Here is a 26,559-nt window from a genome sequence, read left to right on the forward strand (position 1 = left end):
TTTAAATTAGCTGTCAAACATGGAAGAACTTTAAATGCATATTTTTAAAAATGTATTTATTTATTTATGGCTGTGTTGGGTCTTCGTTTCTGTGCATGGGCTTTCTCTAGTTGTGGCAAGCGGGAGCCACTCTTCATCGTGGTGCGCAAGCCTCTCAGTATCGTGGCCTCTGTTGTTGCAGAGCACAGGCTCCAGACGTGCAGGCTCAGTAATTGTGGCTCACGGGCCCAGTTGCTCCGCAGCATGTGGGATCTTCCCAGACCAGGGCTCGAACCCGTGTCCCCTGCACTGGCAGGCAGATTCTCAACCACTACGCCACCAGGGAAGCTCAGAGAAGCTTTTTTTTTTTTTTTTTTTTTTTGCGGTACACGGGCCTCTCACTGTTGTGGCCTCTCCCATTGCAGAGCACAGGCTCTGGACGCACAGGCTCAGCGGCCATGGCTCATGGGCCCAGCCACTCCGCGGCATGTGGGATCTTCCCGGACTGGGGCACGAACCCGTGTCCCCTGCATCGGCAGGCGGACTCTCAACCACTGCGCCACCAGGGAAGCCCGAGAAACTTTTTTTTTTAAAGCAAACCCTTGTGAGGCAACAACATTAAGAAAATTGGGGGCTTCCCTGGTGGCACAGTGGTAGAGAGTCCGCCTGCCAATGCAGGGGACACAGGTTCGTGCCCCGGTCCGGGAAGAACCCGCATGCTGCGGAGCGGCTGGGCCTGTGAGCCATAAAAAAAAAAAAAAAAAAGAAAATTGGAACAATACATCTCTTAAAGTAATAAAATCATTACATCACCGATATAAATAACCGACTGTGTTTTTCTTTTCTTCAGGATGAACACCAAGAACACTATTTAACAATATCCTGATTAGGTAAATATGATCCCACAACCTCTATCATTCAACAATCAAAAAAATTCAACTGATTTAAACATACGATCAGTACTTAGCATATAATACCCTGTAAAAGCGAGAACATTTACCGTGCCTTCTAACTTCATTCTAGAAGCTTCCCATCATAATTATTTATCATGGTAACATTACGAGGTAGGTATTATAGACACTACTTTAAAGATGGAAAAACTGAAGTTCAAGAAGGTAAGTAACTTGTGATTAAAAAAAAATTCTCAAAACTGATGAAATGGAATTTGAACCCAGTTCACTAAAGCAGTTCTCTTTCCACTATAGAAAGATAGCTATTTGTTTTTCACATCTCTCTAATATTTGAAAAGAAAATGTCAGTTCTTAGACACAATTTTAATTGTTTATTTGATTAATGGGATAAATAAAGGAATCAAAGGCATAAAATTTAACAAGAAGTTTTAGTCCAAGTCCTCTAAATTTTCAAGGGCACCTGAGAACATTTCATGACAGCTTGTTGACAAACTGCAGTGAACCAGACTAGAGACACAGCTACTTAATTTGGTCATCATTTTGTTTCTGCAAGGTAAAGCAATTTGAAAACGTACACATAATTCAGATCAATGTTTCTCTCTAACACTCTCTAACATTCTGAAGACACAAATACAGCACCTAATTGCCCATTATAATAGGTTCTTCATTTGAACACACTGTCCTAGAAAGGATGCTTCTATAATTCAACCTAAACTGCCAGGGCAATCTTTCACAATTTTCCATATATCATCATCATGAATCTTCTTTTTCTCTCTGTGGGAAGAACACCGTATCTGAGCTTGGTGCCAGGCGACTGTCTGTAAAATACTGCAGATTCAAACTGCTAACATAAGGCTCAGATGTACAAAAAGGGAGAAATAATGTGAATCTACATAGCCATGTCTCTCCTTGCTATCTCTCACGGCACATCAGCCAAATCTGAATTAAGAGGGATATGATATTGCTGATGCCTCTTTACTGCTGCTTACTGGAAACTATCCAAGAAAAGCACATTTTCCTGACAAAAGAAGATAGTGTGGTAAAAATGAAAAAAACTCACTTATTACTAAAGAACTCCTATTATATTCTATTATTTCCCATTTTAAGCCGAGTTCTCATGTAGACAATAGTGTTCAGTAATACTCTGCTTACATTATTTAAGAAAAAAGTGTTCTTTATTTTGATTTAGTCATTTGTGAGACAGAGATGCAGTGGATTCTATGGAACAAGTAGTTAATAAAATTGAATCCTTATTTAAATTAATATGGGACAGACAAAACCATCTGTATACTATTACACATGAAAACTGTTCACATAAAACCAGTAGTTTTTGTTTTGGGAAACCAGAGGTACCATTCAGATTCTAGTATTGAGCACTATGATTAGATCCTGGCTGGATAATATCCTCACTGCCCTTTTATTGTTCAGGCTTAAAGAGTCCCTGCAGACTACGTTTCTTAAGGAGACTATACAATGTGGTGACACAAACAGATGTAGAAACAGACAACACAATCCAGTTTTACCTGAATATGGCCCTTTTGCTTGTATCTGTGGCTATCTGTAACTTGGTTGTTCTCTGTAAATAGGCCATAACCCATAGAAATGTTATATTGTGTATTAGGTCTCTGGTAACTTTTCTCAGTCATCCTTTGTTAAATAGCCAAAGCAGGGCAACCATCTCATGGTGGCAGTAGTGACTTTGTGCCTTAGAGTAGTTACCCAAAAAGTAGGTAGTAACCTTTCTCCTAACCCAGACCATGCAGTTTAAATCTGATCTAGACAAACCACAAAGGATCCATCAAGCCCTACATTTTCACACAGTACCACTTAGGGTTCAAATAACTTGAATTCTGCAAAGAAGTAGAGGAAACCTCAGGGACTGACAGTAGTACTGCCAGACCAAGAAGAGAAAAGTACAGAAAGTGATCAGGTCTCTTTGACAAGAATTTTGGTTACTGGAGGAAGGAAGTATTTGGAAAATTACTTTTCAAAGTTTTCTTTTAACTGATCCAGATAGATAATAGAATCAAATTGCTATTTCCCAAAGTAATTTTAATACATGCATAGTAATTTATACTCATTCAGTGGTGTTTGTACTTTCAACATTTTCCTAGAATAAAAGGAAGCTAGGGCAAAAGAAAACTATACCAAAGCATGCACGATTTTTTGCAGTGAAAAATTCAGGTTTAAAAAATCTATCTATCGGGCTTCCCTGGTGGCGCAGTGGTTGAGAGTCCGCCTGCCGAGGCAGGGGACACGGGTTCGTGCCCCAGGCCGGGAAGATCTCACATGCCGCGGAGCAGCTAGGCCCGTGAGCCACGGCCGCTGAGCCTGCGCGTCTGGAGCCTGTGCTCCTCAACGGGAGAGGCCTCAACAGGGAGAGGCCCGCCTACCACACACACACACACACAAAATCTACCTCTCTTACACCAGAATTTAAAGACACTTAATTACAGATAAAATTCCTTAAACTGTCACTTTTGGATGTAGTCTGTTCTAATTTTCCTTTTCCTATTGTCTTTCTCTTACCATATAAATAAAAGATATGTTGCCTATTTATATTTATTAGGCTCTGGCAGAATAATTAGACCTTATGTTAAACCATTCCTAACTGACTAAAAAAGAGAGTTTTCCAAAATGCTCTACTCTGTTCCTTACCATTAAACTACACTCCATCCTCACCAACTTTTCAGATGTTTACCCCAACCTACAAAGTAATCTTGTTGTAATAATGTCTGCTAGCATCCTAAGCATTTAGAACAATATCTGGCGCATACTGAAAGCTCTATAAATATTTGTTGAATTTTGCATGTACCTTCCTCTTTTGCTGGCAATAAACTCACAGTTTAAGAAAGGCTTAACCAGGGGCCTCCCTGGTGGCGCAGTCGTTGAGAGTCCGCCTGCCGATGCAGGGGATACGGGTTCGTGCCCTGGTCTGGGAGGATCCCATATGCCGCGGAGCGGCTGGGCCCGTGAGCCATGGCCGCTGGGCCTGCGCATCCGGAGCCTGTGCTCCGCAACGGGAGAGGCCACAACAGTGAGAGGCCCGCATACCGCAAAAAAAAAAAAAAAAAGAAAGGCTTAACTGAAACCTGTATTATAGATGCCACCTAATTAGGGTTTTATACAGCATCACTTTTTCATATGAAGTTTATCCTTCAGTTGATTCATCCCAGAATCCCATTTGCATTTTTAAAGTATAATCACCCTGGGCTGATGATGACAAGATTCTCAATGCCAAGTAGTTCAAATGAAAGCTACTTTCCTGGCAAGAGCTTTTCTTTGGGAATTACAAATCTGTGCAAGCAAATGATGAAGGAAAAAATATTGTGGTGAGGGAACATCTGACTTAGAGCTCTCACACACTTTCATTTAAGAGGAAACAAAAAGGAGCATATTAATAATGGTCTATAATTAATCGCCTATGCACAACAGGTGGTGACAATGGCAGGTTCTTCCTTGGCTTCCTGGTTATAGGGGGAGTTACATGAGGGGAAACTACTGTTCTGAACAGGGGTTGCTGTTGACCTACACCACTCATCTTCCCCAAACTTAAGCCAGTGGTTTATGCTTTTCATAAGTTTCCCTTAATATGAAAGCAGTCAATTTTCTGAACCTTTTGCTAACATTAACTGCTCCATCCATGTTTCTCTCCTTTAGCACAGATGATTGGAAACTGACTCTATCCAACCTGTCTGGAGATGCTGTCGAACAAAAAAAGCCTCCACAGGGCTTCCCTGGTGGCGCAGTGGTTGAGAGTCCGCCTGCCAATGCAGGGGGTGCGGGTTCGTGCCCCGGTCCGGGGGGATCCCACGTGCCGCGGGGCGGCTGGGCCTGTGTGCCATGGCCGCTGGGCCTGTGTGTCCAGGGCCTGTGCTCCACGGCAGGAGAGGCCGTAGCAGTGAGAGGCCCGCGTACCGCAAAAAAAAAAACAAAAACCAGCCTCCACAATCACTACCCCCAAACATCATATTTCTTGCTAACTGGCTACATTTGATTTGGGGACAAAATAGCATTGTGGAAGAGAAGCTCTAGACTTGAATGGGTCTGTCAGCTCATTTATTGATTGAGTTGTATTCTATTCTCTTAAAGTTTAAAATGAACCATCCAATACCAAAGTGGTATACACAATTTCTGTTCTTTCTGGGCCTGTTCTCATATATCTTGCCATAGTTATCCCATTAATACTTGCCTACCTTTAAATCTCTTTTAATGCCTGTGTAGAAATCCATTCTTCCTTCCATCTACTCATGCATCCAAGAAACATATATGTTAAGCAACTCCCAGGAACCAAACACTGTGCTAAACTCATAAAACTGAGCAGAAGTACACATGGTCTCAGTCCTCACAGAGTTAGAGGCTACTAGCATAACAAATAATCACACAAATAAGTATTAAATGTTTTCTGTTTTAAATGATACATGGGAGAAGTACAGGTTACCACAAGAGCCAGTAATTCAAAGGAAATGATCTTCAGTGAAGGGAGTTGGCAATTGTTTTAGGCATAGGAAATAGCATTTTCAAAGGCCCTGTAATTGGAGAGAGCTAGGTGTGATTGAGAAAAAGACCAGTACATACAGAAAGGGGGAACATGTTTTAAATTAGACTGGAAAAGTAGATGTGGCACACAATGAAGGACTTCATTTATAGTCCATGTTAAGGACTTTGGTTGTTTTGTTTTCCATGAGAACAACAGAAAGCCAATGAAAATTTTTTGTAGGAAACTGACATGGAGGCTAGAATTAATTAGATGAGGCCAATAAAAAGTCACGTAGCCGTTCAGAAAAGTGATGACAGTAGCTTGAAAATGAGTGATGGTGGTAGAGAAGGAAAAAAGAGGACAGATTCTGGAGACATTTAAAAGATAAAATAGACATGACTTGGGAGTGGATTTGAATAGAAGGTAAGGCAGCAGTGCTGAGGATGATTCCTAGATTTCTGGTTTGCATAGCTGAATATATTCATGGTAGCATTCACTGAGACATAAAACACAAGAGAAGGGCTTCCCTGGTGGTGCAGTGATTGAGAGTCTGCCTGCCAATGCAGGGGACACGGGTTCGCGCCCTGGTCTGGGAAGATCCCACATGCCGTGGAGCAGCTGGGCCCATGAACCATGGCCGCTGAGCCTGCGCGTCTGGAGCCTGTGCTCCGTAACACAAGAGGACCAGATTTGAAGATGATGAATTTGTCATTGGACATATTAAGTTTAAGAAGCCTTTGAAAAACCTACATGTAAATATCAAATGAGCAGCTGGGTCAAACAGAGTTTGAAGGAAAGGTTGGCCAAGAGATATAAATTCATGTCACATGAAAGTTGGGCAGTGGGTATGGAAGAGGCTGCTTTGTGAGAGTAGAGAGTAAAACAGAAAAGAGAAAGGCCAGAGTTGTGAAGCAGTCAGCCAAAGAGAGAGCAGCCAGAGAGTTTACAGAAAAAAACCACAAAAATGTTACATCATAGAAGCCTAAGGAAGAGAATGTTTCAAGGAGGGAGCAGCTGACAATGTCACTAATCAAAATCCATATGTTAACAGTGTTCTACTGGGGATGGCACTGTAAACACTACCATCTGGGCATCGACTTTCTTGTGTGTTAGTATTCCTGATTTATTTAAGGAGCCCAGTTCTTCCCCGCTGCTCCCCCTTAAGGACTATGACCGTGGAGACTCTGGCCTCACGACCCAAGCCTTCTCATAGCTCCAGCCACACTCACTATCCGAGTTACTCACAGCCCCTGTAGAGCTGACCTCTACACTGCCTCCCAGTAAAGGAATGCCTGCAGCAACAGTATACAGCAGAGTCACCACAGACTTCCCCCACCAGCTCTTCAGTGACGGTCACAGAGCATAGGGTGACTTGGGAAATAGGAAAGAAGAACACCAACAGAAAAAACAAAGATTTAGAAGGCTGATGAAAAAAGATGGGCCAATAAGTCAGTTTTTAAAATTCCAAATATTCAAAATAAAACAATATAAGGAAAAAGTATTTGAAGAAATACTGGTATTATATAAGCTCCAACAGAGTATACTGCCACCACGCAGTGAATCTCTGTGACAGCCTGCCAATTTCCAATCTAGGAAACTACTCGTGTTCTATAGACTAGTGGTGTCAACACAAACCCAAGAGTCTGAATGCCTGAGGTACCCTTTTAGCACAAACTGATTTAATTTCTTACAACGTATTAAGAACTAATGAGGTGATGTACTATAAAAGTACATATTTTTCACATAGAGTTAGAAAAGAGAAAATATTACAATATTAAAATAAGCAACTTTCAGTAACAATCCAACAGACTTTAGCATAACTGTATAAATGCTATGAGTTCTGGGCAAGGCTTCCGGCTTTCAGGCGTTATATATTTGTAAGGAGACTAATATTTTGAAAATATTAAACTGTTGTATTCACACCCCTCTTCCAAATAAATCACACTTGGTTCCCTAACAGCCATTCTGTTATCATGGCCCCAAGAAAGGAGGCAGGGCTACTGCTAGCTAAGAAAGAGAGGAAACATGACATAGTGGAATACCCTTAAAGGAAGGAGGCGGAAATTAATGAAAGTCCCTGGCCAAGGGGAAATTAATTTCATAGTCACAGATGAGGTGCCAGAGTTAACACCAATAAAGGGAACAAAGCCCATAGGCCCCATTCATTTGGGATCTCTTCCACTGTCCAAGGCCATTCATAGATCACCCCTTTGTGTACACCCAGATATTATCATGATGAATAAAAAAGGGAGGAGGTGGGGAAACAGCTTAATCAAAAGCTGAGCTGACTGTCTTGAACCCAAAGAGAGTGGGATTCCTTCAATAGATACTTTTAAGGCTTTCTTCTCTTGCTACCCTCAGGGGTTTAAGAAGGTAAGTTAGATCGGTTTTAAAAATTAAAATCCTATTTTCTTTGCATACTTGAAGAATAGTGTGTGAATTGTGACTCTGCTACATACATAAGCAAAGAACAATTTATAAATTAATGTATTACTTGTATTTTTACTTTTTGTTATGCATTGATAACTGGCATTAGCAAAGTATACCACTGACTGATAGGTTTCCTGTAGAAGAAAAGATGTAAAATATGCAAATAATCTTGTAAAGCTCAAATATTTTTATGTACTCCTGGCACCTATTAGCAGAATTTTCTATCTGAAAGATGATTAATTTTTTATTTTATTGCTGGTGGCACTTAAAATTGGTACAAAGATTTTTAAGAAAGCAATATGGAAATGCATAGTTAGGAGGAAACTCTTTTTTCCTTAGAGTGGATTGAGCATACAGTCATCAGGACATATCACAAAGAACACAGTAAATCATATATATGCCATCTCAGTCATATGCAGGAGGTCTAAGAAAATGTTAATCATCACTAAGAATAAATCTGCAAATTACAGAAGACAAACTCAAAATGGCCTAAGCTAACAGAGATGAGGCTTTCACGTAATGAGAAGCCCAGAAGTAGGACAGATGCAAGAATGGTTATTTCATCCAGAAATTCAACAACATCATCAAGGACCTAGGTTCTTTCCATCTTCCAGCCTTGTCATATTCAATATATTGCCTTTTATCTGTAGAATTCTTTCTTCATGATCACAAGATGGTTGCAGCAGCTTCCAGCATCATATTCTCACAAAGCAATTCCTAAAGGCCAGCAGTGGGAAAGTCTCTTCCTTAAGTTCCTTTTCAAAAGCAAAACTTTCCCAGAAGCACTTCACCTCCAACAGAATTCCCTTCACATATAAATGGCCAGAACTGTGTCACATGCCCATCTCTAAACCAATCACTAGCAAGGGACATTTTCTGGGCAAGGGAAGGCCAATGCTGGATCAAAAGTGGGGTTCTGTTAGCAAGAAAGAAAGGGAGGAGATGTATGTGGGGTAGGCAACCAATATGTCCTGACAAGCACATTTTTGAAAGCAAAAATAAAACACTTCATAATTCTAAATTTAACCAGAGGTCAATAATCTTTGGGCAACTTGGTCCATCTCCATGTATTAATCTTCAATGTTCAGAATTTTTGGAACCTTGTCTTCCTGTCTAATAAAATAACTATGTCAATTCTATATTTTCAGTTAGACATTTTCTGCATCTGTAGATGCAGATCTCTTAATTAGATGCTACAATACACTTAGACATAGGGATCAAGAATGGATAAAATGCCAATTCCCAGTTCAGCAAGCCTGACAATCTTGAGGGAAATAAGACATAGAAAGTCAATTTAATTCTAAATTAAATAAAGGCAACTGTGCCTTCTAAAAACCAAACTTTTTTCTTCAAAATAACAGGTATAACAGGCATAGGGTACTTATGTTGAATGATGAAGTCATATATTTAAACATAACGATCAAGGGGGAAGTCATTCTGCTTCTGTCCACCTCCCTCACAGCAATTCCGTTACCTATTCATTTTCCTTAGACTTCCAACTCATAAAGAAAACACTACAACAGATTTGAATCCTTTGACTTGAACTTCTAACAGGAACTATAAGATCAAATATAAAAATATTCTTTGGAATGTTCTTTGCTTTTCCTTTTCACTTCATAAACATCTCTGTTTCAACATTAGGCAATTACAACAAAGCTCCTTGTTCGCTAGTCTGTCTCTTGCTATTGGACTATGTTTTAAGGGCTGAAACCTTGACATTCTTGTTTGTATTCCCAAAGACCACTGGGTATGCAGTGAATGTTGGTTGAATTAGTTCATTGAATTTTGTTATGCTACATGACTAAGAACCTTTCATAAAAGACCTATTCCTACAAAAATAGCTCCAGAGCATTGAGTCATTTTTTCCTTTAAGGATTTTATATATGCTTTTCTGAAAGGCTATCAAACCAAATTTATCCCACTGTAATTTTCCAACTTCCATTAAAAGACAATATTAATAATTCAAGAAGAGGAATGATGCTACAAAGGTTGACTTCTCTTTGTACCGAAACTCCCAAGGGTGAATACTTGTCATAAAGTTAATGGAGTTATTATTATAATGAACCAAATAGCTGTAGAAACTGCAAATGTTCATTTTCCAAATATGTTTTTACTTGTCATCAGTTCATTTTACATTATAAACATAAACACAGCACTTCAGTGCATCCTTCTTTAAGTCAGCTTGGAAACGTCCTAACACTAAAAGAAAAAGTAAATTCAATGCTTTACAATTAAAATCAACTTTATTTCCTTGAATTTTCTCAGACTCACACACACACACACACACACACAAACATGCAGCATGATAAGTATAATAAAACTAAATAATCCTAAATGATCATCATTATATAATTAGGTTTGTATAGTCAGTGGCCCTTAGTTGGTGTTAAAGGAAAACTTAACCTTTTATATCCAGCAGTTTATAGAATATAAACTGTACAAACAATATAAACTGAATTTAAGAGTGATCAAATAGTTTACAGGGGAACCCTTCTTTTTATAGAAATATAGACAAATTCAGGAGGAATGACAGAATTAGAATACTCATGATATACAACTTCTAATGAAACTAGGCAATGATAAATATCCATGGCTGCTAAAACCAATAGATGAAAAGTTGATAGGAAACTTTATAATGGATTAATCAATCTCACAATTCCTAATGTAATAAGATTAACATCATAAGAAGAAAGATAATCACACATTAGATGTTTCCTGTTGGTACTATATAACATCACCTTTGAAATATTCTTGCCAAAAACCCTAACCTAAATCTGACCAAGCCTGTAGATGTTCCACGACAGGCAAACAAAGGTCAGAGGGACATGTTAAATGATATTCTAATGATGCAGTCAGCAAATCCTAGAATGCAGAAAACTCCTTAGGACAAATATCACAAAGGAAAAAAATGAGACAAAAGGAATCTCAAGATTATTATTTTTTTTTTGAATTTTTGAATTTTATTTATTTTTTTATACAGCAGGTTCTTATTAGTTAGCCATTTTACACATATTAGTGTATATATGTCAGTCCTAATCTCCCAATTCATCACACCACCACCACTCACCCATCACTTTCCCCCCTTGGTGTCCATACGTTTGTTCTCTACATCTGTGTCTCTATTTCTGCCCTGCAAACCGGTTCATCTGTACCATTTTTCTAAGTTCCACATATATGCATTAATATGTTTGTTTTTCTCTTTCTGACTTACTTCACTCTGTATGACAGTCTCTAGATCCATCCATGTCTCAACAAATGACTCGATTTCATTCCTTTTTATGGCTGAGTAATATTCCATTGTATATATGTACCACATCTTCTTTATCCATTCGTCTGTCAATGGGCATTTAGGCTGCTTCCATGACCTGGTTATTGTAAATAGAGCTGCAATGAACATTGGGGTGTATGTGTCTTTTTGAATTATGGTTTTCTCTTGGTATCTGCCCAGTAGTGGGATTGCTGGGTCATATGGTGATTCTATTTTTAGTTTTTTAAGGAACCTCCATACTGTTCTCCATAGTGGCTGTATCGATTTACATTCCCACCTACAGTGCAAGAGGGTTCCCTTTTCTCCACACCTCTCCAGCATTTATTGTTTGTAGATTTTCTGATGATGCCCATTCTAACTGGTATGAGGTGATACCTCATTGTAATTTTGATTTGCATTTCTCTAATAATTAGGGATGTTGAGCAGCTTTTCATGTGCTTCTTGGCCATCTGTATGTCTTCTTTGGAGAAATGTCTATCTAGGTCTTCTGCCCATTTTTGGATTGGGTTGTTTGTTTCTTTAATATTGAGCTGTATGAGCTGTTTATATATTTTGGAGATTAATCCTTTGTCCGTTGATTCGTTTGCAAATATTTTCTCCCATTCTGAGGGCTGTCTTTTCATCTTTTTTATTTTTATTTTTTTAATTTTTTGCGGTACGCGGGCCTCTCACTGTTGTGGCCTCTCCCGTTGTGGAGCACAGGCTCCAGACGCGCAGGCTCAGCAGCCATGGCTCACGGGCCCAGCCGCTCTGCAGCATGTGGGATCTTTTCGGTCCGGGGCACGAACCCGCATCCCCTGCATTCGCAGGCGCACTCTCAACTACTGCGCCACCAGGGAAGCCCTGTCTTTTCATCTTGTTTGTAGTTTCCTTTGCTTTGCAAAAGCTTTTAAATTTCATTAGGTCTCATTTGTTTATTTTTGTTTTTATTTCCCTTACTCTAGGAGGTGGATCAAAAAAGATATTGCTGTGATTTATGTCAAAGAGTGTTCTTCCTATGTTTTCCTCTAAGAGTTTTATAGTGTCCAGTCTTACATTTAGTTCTCTAATCCATTTTGAGTTTATTTTTGTGTATGGTGTTAGGGATCAAGATTCTTAAAAGAGACATATCAGTAAGATTTACCATGTGGACTACATTTGGATCCTGATGCAAATAAACCAACATTCTAAAATATAACAATCAGAGAAATTTGACACTGCTATTTGATGATATAATGGTAATAATGGTGATTGTGGTTGTATTTAAAAATAAAGTACTTACCTTTTGAAAATATATAACAAAGTACTATGAAATGAAATGAAATGATGTCTGGTAGACACCTCAAAATAATTCAGTGTGTGTGTGTGTTGGGGAGGAATCAAGTAGAGGAATATAGATAAAACATGAATGTTGATAATCACTGATGGGTACATGGGGGCTCATTATACAAGCTCTTCAATTTTGTGTATATTAGAAGTCTTCCATTAAAACGTTTAAAACTAAAAAAATACAGTTTGTTCCCAAGAATCTTTGATACCAACCTACCAACCAATTAATGTAACAGCCAACAAACTGAACAACAAATATACATTGATTCTATATATATTTTGCTCCTGGGACATAAGATTAGATAGGAAAAGTCCTCTTCCTTCAGAAACTTTAGAATCTAATAACGGAAACAAAGCCTACCACTAGGAAATAGTTAAGTGTTAAGCTTTGCGTTAAGGGCTGGGACAGTGATAGGAGTTCAGAGAAGGGAGAGATCCAAACAGATGACCTGGTTCCAGATAGGACCTGTCAGCATTCAGGGGAAGAAGGCCACTTCGCTGGGCCTAATATTCAGAGCGTCTTCTCTCCTAACAAGTTTAAGCAGAAAGAGAGAAATACAGACAGAATTGAAAAAAGACCACACTTATCTTACAACTTTTAACTTGTGTCCAGATTTCACCACTTGTAATGCACAGACTTAAAATATTTTACAAATCCTGTAATTTTATTGTGAATGACAATATATATGGCACTGCATCATTTCTAAAACATAAGCATTAATTTGCTGTGTTTAATATTTAAAATATGTCAAGATTCCCTTAGGAAACAGAAGGTACAAACAAAGGTGGCAATTGAGGAGCATTTAACCAAAGAACCAAGGACATAGCTGTTGGCTAGGTTAAGAGAAGCATGTAAGGGATGTTGAAACACCCTAGGGATTTATAAAGTAGCAAGCTGTTACCACTCAAAGATACATGAGTCAAGAAGAGAAAGTTATCAAACCCAGAAATTGTTACAGCCATAGATGACAGGAGCTATGACATAGGGAGAGAACCCAAATCACTGTCAACTTGCTGCTCAACAGAGAAGAAACCAAGGAAATAAATAACCTGATCTCATTCTGCTGCTTTCCAGCCTTCTGCCAGTTCCTCCCACTGACTACAGTCAACTAGAAGCCAGAGAGCAAGGGAGCCTACTGATGGCACCCATAAAGGTCAGTCTCCTGGAGCCTGGAGTAGGCTGGAGTAGAAAGTACATCAGGAGAGGCCAACGGAGGACAGCCAGCATGTAGTATCCATACCTGCTTTTATATTCCTGCTTTGGCATTTCTTAATATTTTAAAAAAAAGGATCAAATGGAAGCTCAAAAACAAAAGGAGACCACCTGGAGGGGTGGGATAGGGAGGGTGGGAGGGAGGGAGACGCAAGAGGGAAGGGATGTGGGAACAGATGTATATGTATGACTGATTTACGTTGTTGTAAAGCAGAAACTAATAAAAAAAAATTTAAAAAAAATTTAAAAATTAAAAAAAAAAAAAGGAAGTGACCGAGGCTTCTCTTAGCATCTGAGAGGCCCTGAACAGAGAAGCTGAGTCTCTACAAAGGGGAAGACCTCAGACAAACAAAGGTAATAAGAAGACCTGAGCTGAAAAATTAGTCTGAACAAAACCCAGAAATGGGAGTAAGTGTGGTAGGAGAGATAAGGAGGTGAGTGGACAAACAGGCACAAAGGTAACATTTTAGGGAGTTCTAAGAAAGGAAGTTGGATAAAGTTGAATTAAGCCAGATAATAAAAGAGCTTGGGTGATGAGGGGTATTTAGATTTGATCTGTTTATATGTGATGTTGGTCACTGTGAGTGAGTGAGATGTGGCGCATGAAACTGTCAGTGCAGTCTTTTAGGAAGGACACTTTGATGGAACTGAGGATGAGCAATGAGGATACAATGGGAGGGGGAAGGCAGTGGAGTCTGGAACCAAACCAGAAGATGCTGCTATCAAATTGGGTTAAGTCTGTAACAGGAGAGTAGCAGTGGAAGTCCAGCCATATGTCCCATAGTATATCTATCCCACAAATGTATACTGAGCCTACTATTAGTTGACCCTGGACTAGACAGGGAGGACACAATGGTGAGCAAAGACAGATGTGTTTCCTGCTCTCACACAGTCTGCAGTTTGATGAGGAAATAAAGGTATGAATGGAGTAATGACATAAGCAAATGTAAAATCGCAGTTGTGAAAGATATTCTGGAAAAGAGGCATGAGGTGCTATGAGAGCTATGACAGCTCTCTGAAAGGTGGGAGTGGGGAGCGGAGTAGGAAAGATGGGGGAATGCGAGATGGTCAGGAATAGGTTCTCTGAGAGAATGATGTTTAGGTTGACATTTGAAAGCTGGGAAGGCATTACCCAGGGCAAACAGGGAGGGAAGAGCAAGCACAGCAAGGACAGGCAAGGGCAAAGACTCTGGACAGGAAGAAGAGGCAGCACAGGGAATGAAGAAAACCAGTGTCACTGGGACAGAGCAGAAAAGGCACAAATCTGGAAGACATCTCAAAGGAAGAAATAAAAAGAATTGTAGATACCTAGAATACAGACCATTAAGGAGGTAAAACAATCTAATGCGGTTCCAACTATTTTCTTTTTTTTCTTTTTTTTTTTTTTTTTTTTGCAGTACATGGGCCTCTCACTGTTGTGGCCTCTCCTGTTGCGGAGCACAGGCTCCGGATGCGCAGGCTCAGCGGCCATGGCTCACAAGCCCAGCCGCTCTGCGGCATGTGGGATCTTCCCGGACCGGGGCACGAACCCGTGTCCCCTGCATCAGCAGGCGGACTCACAACCACTGCACCACCAGGGAAGCCCCCGGTTCCAACCATTTTAAGCCAGGAGATGAGATATTTAATCAATCCGTATTTGCCAGTGTGTTCTGTGCCTTGACCAAAGAACACAACCAATTCTTAACAAATATTTATTAGGTAAGGAATTGGGAATATAGCCTTAACTAGACAGACAACCTTTATTATATCATATGGGTCATCACCCAACTTGCTTTCCTACATGTCCCCAAGAGCAGAAGAAATAGCTAGACATAGACTCCAGGAAGATCTATTAATCAACAAATATTCACTGGGTACCTTCCATGTGCAAGACATGATATAAAATATTGTGAAAACAATATCTTGTCTGAAGGACAGGTATGAGCTGGCTTCTTTTAAATATAGATTATGATGTTTGTTTGCTCAGCATGAGCATAAACTGACAAAAATATGCACAAAGATGAATAAGATGCAGTCATTGGTTTCAGAGACGCTTTAGTGGGAAAGATTTAAAACATGAGAATGAATCACTGTAAGTGACAATACAAGAGGTTTATAAAAGTGGTGTAAATTATTATGGCACCAGATCAGATCACTCTGAGGAAGTCAGTTAGGTTCATGGCGAAAGGAACACAGATTCTGTAACTTAATGGGGTATGATTTCAATAGGTGAAGATGCAGGGTAAAGAAATTACAATAAGCAGAAAGAATAACATCAGGGGGTTCAAAGATATCTATCTACCTGTAGGAATAATAAACAGGCTAAGTGTGGTAGAAAATGGGGAATTCAGAAAAAAAGCAATGCAGGGAATAAAAAGTAAAGTGGAATAGATGGGGACCATAGGGCAGAGAATTTAGAAACCAGAGTATGGACTAGGAAATGTATTTGGTCAGAATAAGGAGTTGCTGAAGATTTCTGAGTTGGAGAACAGCATTATCAGAGATGATTAAGAAAATTATACGGAATGAAAAACAGCATAACATAACGGTTTAAAAGCACAGGGTCTGGAGCCACTCTTGCCTGAGTTAGAGTCCAGACTCTCCCACAGCTAAGACTTGCAATAAAAATGAACAAACTACTGATAAATGCAATGTCATGGATGAATCTCAAAAGCACCATGTTAAGTGAAAGAAGCCAGACACCAAAGACTATATACTGTTGTGATTACATCTATATGTAAATCTATAAAAGGCTAAACTAGTGACGGAAAGACCAGCAGTTGCCAGGGGATAAGGGATAGGGATGGGGATGGGGAAAAGCATGGGAGTAGGGAGAATGAAGGGGCCCGAGGGAACGTTTTGGGGTGATGGAAATGTTCTTTATCATGTCTTGGTGGCAGTTACACAACTGCATATTATTTGCCAGCATTCATCAAACTGTATACTTAAAATTCGTGAATTTTTATTTTTAAGTAAATTATATCTTAAATATGCCAATAGAAATGAAAATATCATGCAAGAGGAAAAAGTTAGGTAGCAGTTAAAATAAAAACATTGAACTTCAGAATATTTCTTCTGTATGAAGAGCACAGCAGCAGGGGACTCCTAAGTTGTGATCAATGTGGAGACACAAAAATACTACAATCACTGGTGTATATGTGTGCATTGTGTGTGTAAGGGCGCGCACACGCTTGGGACTATTGAGGAGGGGCAGGAAACATTCATTTTTTTAAAAAAAATTTATTTATTTATTTATTTGGTTGCTCCGGGTCTTAGTTGCAGCAGGTGGGCTCCTTAGTTGTGGCATGCAAACTCTTAGTTGCAGCAGGCATGTGGGATCTAGTTCCCTGACCAGAGATCAAACCCAGGCTCCCTGCGTTGGGAGGGGCGAGTCTTAACCACTGCACCACCAGGGAGGTCCCAGAAGTATTCTTGATATGAAGATAATATCCGTCCCTTCTAAAACGAATTTATTCAATTAATCTTTATTGGACACAGCACTGTTTTTAGGCCCAGGGAACAGAATAATGAACAAAACAGACCAGCCTTTCCTCTTAAGGAACTTGACAGTATATCTCAAGAATGATAGAGGTGGAGATGATGTTTCAATGAAGAGGCATGAAATGGAGATTTGTTCCTGTAGTGATTAATACTCAGATGGAATTCAGGCTTCACCCCAGGCCCACAAAAGTAATACTGTAAATAATGGCTGGCTAACAAGGCTATCTTATTCAATGCATTACACAATAGGTTAGGTATGTTATGGTGACTGCTGTACACTGGTGTTACAATGGTGACATAAGATTATTTTATAAAACATTTAATTATGTTTAAAACCATTTTATAAAATGGTCTGGCAGACTGATATTTAGAAAATGAAGAGTTGGAAAAATCATTTCAATCTTGTTTATATTTCAATATTTGAGCAAAATTACTATAAAATTTTTATATATCCCTGAATTAATACTAATATACATGCAATAATATTTTTGGATTTCACTAGTAGGTTTGAATATACTTAGAAGAAAAAATTCATTCTCAGTCAATGAGTTCCTGAACTGACTAAAATAAAGATTCGAGATCATTCTTTTTTTTTTAAGATCACTCTTAATTTAATTAATGTCCTCCTTCATAATATAGTGATTCACAAGTTTGCAAATCTCTATTCTCTATAAAGTTCTTAGCCACCATAAATAGGTTTTAGAGGTTTTATTTTAAAAATGCAAGGAAACGATCTTGGACTCATATATTTGTCAGCTTTTTTTGGACAACTGACTTTTTTTTATCTTGGGGAATACATGTTGTGGAAAGAAGGAATGTGGGGAAATAAATGACATACAGTCTTACAGTAAACTTGGAGTCTTCCAATAGCAACAGACTTGGAAGCATTAAAAGAATGCTAGATTTGGCTTTCATTTGCTTCAATGGCACTTCAAATCTCTTTGGCTATTGTAGAAGGTTTTCAGATCATCACAAACCAAAGTGAAAAGGGAATATTGTGGGCAGTAACTGTATGAAATACCTTATTTATTTCAAATGACTCCTGCCACAATTGATTGAAGGACTAAAGTCTCCTTATGCCTAAGAGCTGTGGGCTTCTAGACCCAAGCTTACTGTGCTGATTAAATAAACTCTAGGCAGGAGATTGAACAGTATATGCCTCTGGCAGAGTCAAAGAATTCACGTTGAGCAAGATAAATTTTTTACTCTCAACTCTGAGCTATTCAGGGAAGGAATTTAATTTCCTCACCCCTGAGCACAGTTTTCTCCATTTTGTATTATGGAGCAGTTATGACTGCAGAAAAAACTATACAGAGAATATCTGTTAACTTCTAAACTTGTTTGACCTCACTACAGTCACCTCTTTAATACCTGCATTTACCCAGACTACCAATCTATCTTCTTTCTTACATCTACTGTGTCTACCCTCAAAGTCTGAGGCAAGGGTCTTCCTGGTGGCGCAGTGGTTAAGAATCCGCCTGCCAATGCAGGGGACACAGTTTCGATCCCCGGTCCGGAAATATCCCACATGCCATGGAGCAACTAAGCCCGTGCACCACAACTATTGAGCCTGCGCTCTAGAGCCCACGAGCCACAACTACTGAGCCCACGTGCCACAACTATTGAAGCCCACGCGCCTAGAGCCTGTGCTCTGCAACAAGAGAAGCCACCGCAATGAGTTGCCCGTGCACCGCCAAGAGCAGCCCCCGCTTGCCGCAACTAGAGAAAGCCCCCGCACAGCAACATAGACCCAACGCAGCCAAAAATAAATAAATAAATAAATAAATACAAAGTCTGAGGCAAGTAGATGAAACCACAACAGTAAAATATCTGTGAATACTACCTTAGCGTTTATGAAAAATACATTAAGGAGATGAAGTTAATATTGTAACATGTCCGAAATAGGAAAGCTAAATATTACTAAAAATATCAATTGTAGAAATAGTAAACAGAGAATCTGCATCTTCATAGCAAAATGATCACTCAGCTGGAAGCAAATGATTTAACTATAGTTCAGTACAGCTTACCACAAAATGAAAATTTTTTACTTCCACAAATAGTAAAGACTGAAATATTTTAGTGGTATTTTTCTGCCTGTATTTAATTTGATGTCACTTTTGTTAAGAGTTTGTTGTTCTGTTTTGGATTCTATTTCCAAATTAAAACATTTAAAAATAATCTATTATAAAGCATTAGCTTTTTCAGTCTTATATAAAATTACTAAATAAGGGTGTTAAAGTGTTAACCGTGTGCACCTCTGAGATCTATGAAAGGAAATATTCTAATCTCGCAGAAACATCATTTGCGCTTTATAAATCGATGTTGCCATGGTAAATGTTTTCATTTAATACTGGATTAGCTGAGGTGGGAGGATGACATGGTGTATAGCGGCAATGTACTCCCTATATTTATTTACTTTCCTCTTCAAAAATGCTCTAAGGTTTGTTGGATGGGGTGACTTCTGCATGCTAAGACAGAGCCATGCCTTTAGTGTGTACATCAGATTTGTCCCTTTATACAAGGTTGAGTAGATTACATTATCTGTGAAAGGCAATCCGTGCCTGGAAAGAGTGTGTTCTGCACTTTGCTTAAAGAATGCAACATTCATGTGGAGTGGCTCCAAATGCTTCCTCTTAAATAGGGTTATTGAAATATTAATTCAGACTACATAAATCCAGAAATAAGTGAAACAAAGAGGATTTTTCTGGTGGCTAATAAGTGCAAAGAGAATCACTTTTGTTGCCAGTGTGGAAGGATATGCATGGTTGCCTTCCACAAATATCTTCAGACCGACTATAATAGAAGAATGACCCCCCTATAAATCTGGCTTTATTTGTTTCTAAACGTGTACCAAATTTCCTAAATTCTTTCATTAACCAGGCTCTCTCTTTTTTTTGTTGTTGTTTTTTTGTTACGCGGGCCTCTCACTGTTGTGGCCTCTCCCGTTGCGGAGCACAGGCTCCGGATGCGCAGGCTCAGCAGCCATGGCTCATGGGCCCAGCCGCTCTGCAGCATGTGGGATCTTCGTGGACTGGGGCAAGAACCCGTGTCCCCTGCATCGGCAGGCGGACTCTCAACCACTGCGCCACCAGGGAAGCCCAACCAGGCTCTCTTAATAGCACTGTTGCAAAGCAGAGGAATAGGAATTAAAAATTTATCAATTAGAGGCATTGTGTGGAAAACCCCTCTAGAGATTTCTAGAACTTTAGGGGTTTATATCAGGAAGGTAGAAGATCCTTTTTGTTGGTATTCTTTTTGTTAGTGATATTGTTTATTTCTTTCTTTGTTAATTTTTAACAATTATAAAATAATAGATGATTTTTTTAATGATAAAACAATTTGGATATATACTAAAAGTCTGTTGTCATCCTCCTTCATTGCTGCCTCTCCAAGGGAACCAGCATTTACAGCTTAAAGTGCCTCTTTCCAACTTCCTCCATGCTTGTACAAAAATGTATATCCAAACAGACACACATATATAGAAATTTTGTTAGTATTTATTTTTATTAAGATGGGGTCACACTCTGCACATGACTCTGCAGTTTGCTTCTCTCACTTAGTACACAACAATACTTCTAAGGCAAGGTACACAGATCTATCTTAGTTTTTCACTCATTGCATAATATTTTATAGAATGATCTCCCACAATTTTAAGCAAATGAATATTTTTACTTTAAAAGATAATTCCAGATAACTTTATTAAAAAGCTTGTGGCAATGTACCCTCCACCAACAATGTATGAGCCTGCCCATGTCTTTTCATCCTTAAAAGCTCTATTATAGCTCTTTTTAATTTTTTTTGCCGTGTTAATGGGTTAAAAAATATATCTTATTTTTTCTTTAGTTTTAATTTTTATGATTATTAACAGGGTTGAACTTTTTTCCATTCTGTTAATTTAACATTAATATCCTTCATTTGCTTTTCTTTTAGGTTGCTTGTCTTCTCAGTAGTCTGACCTCTTTTTATATTTGGCATATTAGCCTTTTTTCTGTCATATATGTTTTTTTACTCATTCTCAGTCTGTTCTTAGTTAAACAACTCTTATCTTTAAAAGTGTGTGTGTGTGTGTGTATGCAATCCTTTTACCTTTCTAGTTTCTTCTATAGTTAGTGGCCTGTTCAGTTTTTTAAAGACCTTTTTAGGTCAATTTGGATAGCTAAGTGTTTTCTAGAAAATCACCATTTCCTCAAGATTATAAAAGTTACCAACAGATGGGACTTCCCTGGTGGCACAGTGGTTCAGAATCCACCTGCCAATGCAGGGGACACAGGTTCAATCACTGGTCTGGGAAGATCCCACATGCCACGGAGCAACTAAGCCCACGAGCCACAACCACTGAAGCCTGCATGCCTAGAGCCCAGGCTACACAACAAGAGAAGCCACTGCAATGAGATGCCCGTGCTCCGCAACGAAGAGTAGCCCCTGCTCACTGCAACTAGAGAAAGCCTGCACACAGCAACGAAGACCCAATGCAGCCAAAAATGAATAAATAAATAAATTTATTTAAAAAAATTTACCAACAGAGGTGCACATAATGGTATCTAAAATGTTTTCTTTACACTTTCTAATAATAATGTAAAATTTTTGCACTTTTTAATCTTTAGTTAAGCTTGCCATGAGCTTATCCATTTTAATGGATATTCAAAGAAATGATTTCTTATTTCATTTATATTATTATTTGACCTATTTTATAAATTTCAGCTTTTATCTGTATTAATTCTTCCTTTTCACTGATTTGCTATCTTCCTCATTTTTTTTTTTTTTTTTTGTGGTATGCGGGCCTCTCACTGTTGTGGCCTTTCCCGTTGTGGAGCACAGGCTCTGGATGTGCAGGCTCAGCGGCCATGGCTCACGGGCCTAGCTGCTCTGCGGCATGTGGGATCTTCCCAGACCGGGGCACGAACCCGTGTCCCTTGCATCAGCAGGCGGACTCTCAACCACTGCGCCACTAGGGAAGCCCAATATAAAGCCACTTCAAACAAATATACAGGAAAAATCACTTTTAAAAGTGAGAAGAGGGCCTCCCTGGTGGCGCAGTGGTTGAGAGTCCGCCTGCCGATGCAGGGGATACGGGTTCGTGCCCCGGTCTGGGAGGATCCCATATGCCGCGGAGCGGCTGGGCCCGTGAGCCATGGCCGCTGGGCCTGCGCGTCCGGAGCCTGTGCTCCGCAACGGGGGAGGCCACAGCAGTGAGAGGCCCGCATACCGCAAAAAAAAAAAAAAAAAAAAAAAAAAAGAAAGTGAGAAGAGAAAGAAGAATCACATTTCATAAGTGAGCAACTATCACTGTTCTCTCCTACTCCCAATCTCATTATATCTCTTTTTACTAAGTACTAAATAAAGACCTTATAAAATTAAAGGCCAGGACACTAATAACTAAACATACAGAAAAGTTATTTGCCTGGTCATTTGTGGATGGGCAGGGGTGAGGAGGTGAGGGCCAATTTGACAACAGTAGTTATTTATAGATACTTAGACCATACACGTGTATTGTATTCACATAAATGCATGTCAATCCTTAGTCCTTCAAAAAGACCACGTGTATTTTCTTAGAGCTTCCGAATGTCCATTTCAAAAGAATTCTCCCCAATACTGTAGAATACCTTTATTTTCTCAGTACTTTAAAATAGAAGAAAGAAAAGAAAACTAGAATGTTATCTGCAACAATGAGTCATCAGCCACTGCAGCTCTACAACACCCAGGTCTTCCCCTGTCTCTGCAGCCCTTCAAAAGAGGAAGACTATCTTTTAATGACACAATTAAATCCCTGCACTGCCTGGCTGAAAAGCATAATTAATTCTGGCCTTTTTATGCTTAATGAAACACCTTGCTCACATGACAGCAGTGGGTTTGAGCTTCTTGTGTATACCTAAAATAGGGAAAGCCCTAGCAACAACCCAGTTCTACTCAAAATGCTGTGTAAGTCACGGTGGTATGAATTCTGCTACTACTCCAAAATATATATCTTATGACAAGCAAATCATGCTAAAGAAAACTCACAATCAACCACCTGCATGAACAGTTTTTTTTAAACTTTTAAAAGTGTGGAATGTTTTATTTTTCAAATTCTTGGCAGTAAACACATGCTTTTATTTCTCAACTTGTGGCTGCGATAGAAGGGTATTTAAACAACCTAATCTCTTAGAGGCAGCTGCTCAATATCATTTCCCTTTATTAGAATAATTTTTCATATTTTAATATACACTTACATGCTGCATTACGAAGGCTATTACTTTCACTGAGAATTTCAAAACAAATTTTCAAGGTTACATTTCAAAACACAAATAATATGGGTAAACTTTTTAGAAAGAAATTTAACTGAAAGATTTACCTTAAAAAATTTACTCCTCTTTATAATATTCAATTATTCTAGCCCTATTTGAGGAGTCTTGAAAGCAAATGCCTACTTTTCAAACACGTTACTACTGCTGTAAATGCAGTTTCTTTGCTTTAATTATAGATTGTATACAGAACATGTGAATAATGAAATAAGAATTCCTCTCACCTGTTTGGGTGTAACCCCAGGCATGCGAATATCCAATGCAAAATCTGATGAATCAACAGGAATTACTGGTCTGGTGGTACCAAGACATTCATTGGAAAATGATCTGGTAGTTTCTTTAAACCTGAAAAAAGAAGACAATCTCAATATCCTTGAACATAATGGTATCTTACCTGGACGTGAGAAAGGGAAAAAAAAAAGGAATTCTATGACTTTAAAGATTGTTGATTTAGACCCAATGAAAAGATGTAATAACCACATAACATTCTATAATATTCTCAGAACTGCATTGTATAGTTCAAGAACAATATATACCCAACTTGAGAGCAAAGTATAATCAAAGCAACCTAGCAGCCTACATTTAAAACTTAATTCAATAAAAATTTGTCAAATATACATTTGTTTCTAGTTAATGAAAGTACAGTATAAATAAATTATAATTATCACAGCCTGTCAATCCTCTAATGGCAGAAATATTAACTACAAGCCAGTAAGTGACTATTTTATGAATGTCCAGTATTACTAGTCAGCAACAAAAAACCAATAGTAATATTGCTAGGAGGTGGAGTTTTATGGGGGTGGGGGGAAGATTGCGATTGAATTACAAATGTACAGGTGCATAAATATTTAACATAGTAATTATGAGGTGCGTGTATACAGCTCAGTGTTTTCTCGTGAGCTATTACAGTCCATGATCTGCTTCTCCCCACCAGTTACCTACCTTTATATTTTATTCTTCGGGCTGTTATAAACAAGAAGGCATTCAACTCTAAACGACTATATTGTAGTTTCTGAAATATCTCCCCAAGAGGGAGTGATTAGTATTGGAAATCACAACTTCTAAGTGGAGTTTTGAAAGCCAGTGCAGCTTGGCTACAAAACAGTGGGCTTTTTCTGCAAGGGGGACTTTTACAAGAAGTTATTGTGCTAAAATTCCAAGTGATTTCAGCAAAGTTAATCAACCATGTATATTTCTCCAACACTCCGGCTCATAAGTGATTACATTTTTCAGGAGCATGCACAGAAACCATCCAAACATTTCGCCTGCTTAAAAACAAAAACAAACACCCACCTCTTAAAGACAGAAAGTGGGCTTCTGAAACCCAAACAGCTGCTTTGAAAAACAAGGAGGAGAACTAGCAGTCTACGAAAGCCAGCCATGGCCACGCCGCTTCGGCCCCGCCGGGAGGACCCGGCAGCGCAGCGCTGGGCTGGGGCCGGCGGTCGGGCAGCAGCGCCGCCAGCAGCCGCTACTTCATGGCCGGGGAGCGGCGGGCGTCCGGCGACGGCCACACACCATCTGCCTGCGAGAGCTGCGAGGTGTCTGGATCAAAAGCCGCAGGCAGAACCCCGTGGGAAGGCGGTACTTTTGTCAGGTCCGCAAGCGGAAGCTCTCCTCCCTTCAGAGCTGCTTTCTGCCCTGGTGCTGGGGCTAGACGTGAGTGTTCCTTATCACTCGGGGATGACAGGGACTGTGAGGGATATCACACAAACCCGCGTCAGTCATCATTCAGAACCTGCAAAAATAGAAGCAGATAATGGATGACTAACACGTTACAGCCTTTGTGCTCAGCAAATCCCAGCTGAGGTTCTTCAATACATTAGTAGTTTCACAAGCTTGAGCCCAAGCCTGGTGAAAATGCTGGTCTGTTGATCTCCCTCCCCCAAGACCAGCCCCCAAGATTTCAAACACCCCCCATAGCCCCTGTTCTGCCTTTTCCTCTTTCCTCCTCCCTCACACCCACTCTCTCCTTTTCTCTTCTACTTCTTTCCCCCTTTTACCTCACATCCAACCCAGGCTCCGGATTTCTTCTCCTTACTTCCTATGTCACTCCCTTCTATTATCAAAAATGCACTTAATACCTCTGCTGAATGTAAACAAAGATACTCACACAAATGATAGGCTAAGGCACAAGAAAAGGAAAAAAAGAAACTAAGGCTCAGGCAAAGCACTTGGATACAACAGTAATCAGAAAGAAAAAGACTTTGAGAACAAAGGCATGTTTACATATATGCATCACAGAGCTATAGATCCAAGGAGAAAGATACCCTCTGCCAAGAATGATCACCACAGAAGTAATCGCTGAAGTTCTCAGAATTTAAAACTTTAAAACAAATCAAAAATCTACAGCTAACACAATATATGAAATGTAAGCACCTACTAAAAAATCCTGCATCTAATATACAAAGTAATAATTCCTTACTTACAAGGCATGCCTCCCAAAAGATATTCTTTCCTGAATAAGGTCTGGAGACTTACAATGCAATACAATTAGAAGCAGTAAGGAGAATCTCAGCTGGCTCCCACATGAATTTTATATACAAAGGATATGATCAAAACCTTTACATTAATATAAATGACAGGCCATACGGAACTAATGCAACATCTCAACATTTTGTCAAGAGGACTCAACTAGGCTAAAATTTAAAATATGTGTGTTTAGACTTTACTCTTGTTCTGAATATATTTCAGACTATGTATCAAGTATGTACATTTTAGCAAGGTATTATTTTAAAATGTATCATTCACAATATAAAAATACATTCAAAGGAAAAGATGTCTTAAAGTTCTATTTTAATCACTAATTATAAACATGATTTGGTGAATCACAAATAAATCCATCGGCCAGATGAATAACAGTAAGAAGCAAAAATCAGTAAGATCATTAGAAGTGCTCCACAATAATAAGTTAGCCTCTAAATCATCCTCTGGAAATCACAAGATACTGAAGCTAATCTAAACAAAACAAAACAAACAAAAAATCAAACAAACACTAAGCTAAAACAAACAAAAAAGCATGACCTAAACTTTAAATCAGAAGAGTTCATGGTCATTGCTTTCTAGAAGAAACATACCTTACACCAAATACAAATAAAACATGATTGAATATCCAACCTATACAAGGATGCTTGAGGCTCACCAGCTACCAAGGACCACAGTTAATTTACACAAGCAATGACATTTTTAAAAGACTGATGATATTTGTT

At 39.1% G+C, this 26,559-nt stretch overlaps 1 protein-coding gene across 16 annotated transcripts in view; it reads right to left on the reverse strand.

The window, feature by feature from the left end:
- The window catches only part of PAM (peptidylglycine alpha-amidating monooxygenase), a 281,047-nt gene that overhangs the window by 121,441 nt on the left and 133,047 nt on the right, over positions 1 to 26,559 (reverse strand). For all 16 annotated transcript variants that reach the window (XM_082620652.1, XM_082620650.1, XM_082620648.1 and 13 more), the window contains 2 exons: positions 24,644 to 25,088; positions 23,575 to 23,695 (listed from right to left, as the gene is read on the reverse strand). In XM_082620652.1, coding sequence (XP_082476778.1) covers positions 23,575 to 23,695; positions 24,644 to 24,732 — 210 coding nt within the window. In that variant the 5' untranslated portion in view covers positions 24,733 to 25,088. The remainder of the gene's footprint in view (positions 1 to 23,574; positions 23,696 to 24,643; positions 25,089 to 26,559) is intronic.

The sequence above is a fragment of the Mesoplodon mirus genome (assembly GCF_964341445.2).
Source record: "Mesoplodon mirus genome assembly, chromosome: 5".
NCBI classification, from domain to species: Eukaryota; Metazoa; Chordata; class Mammalia; order Artiodactyla; family Ziphiidae; genus Mesoplodon; species Mesoplodon mirus.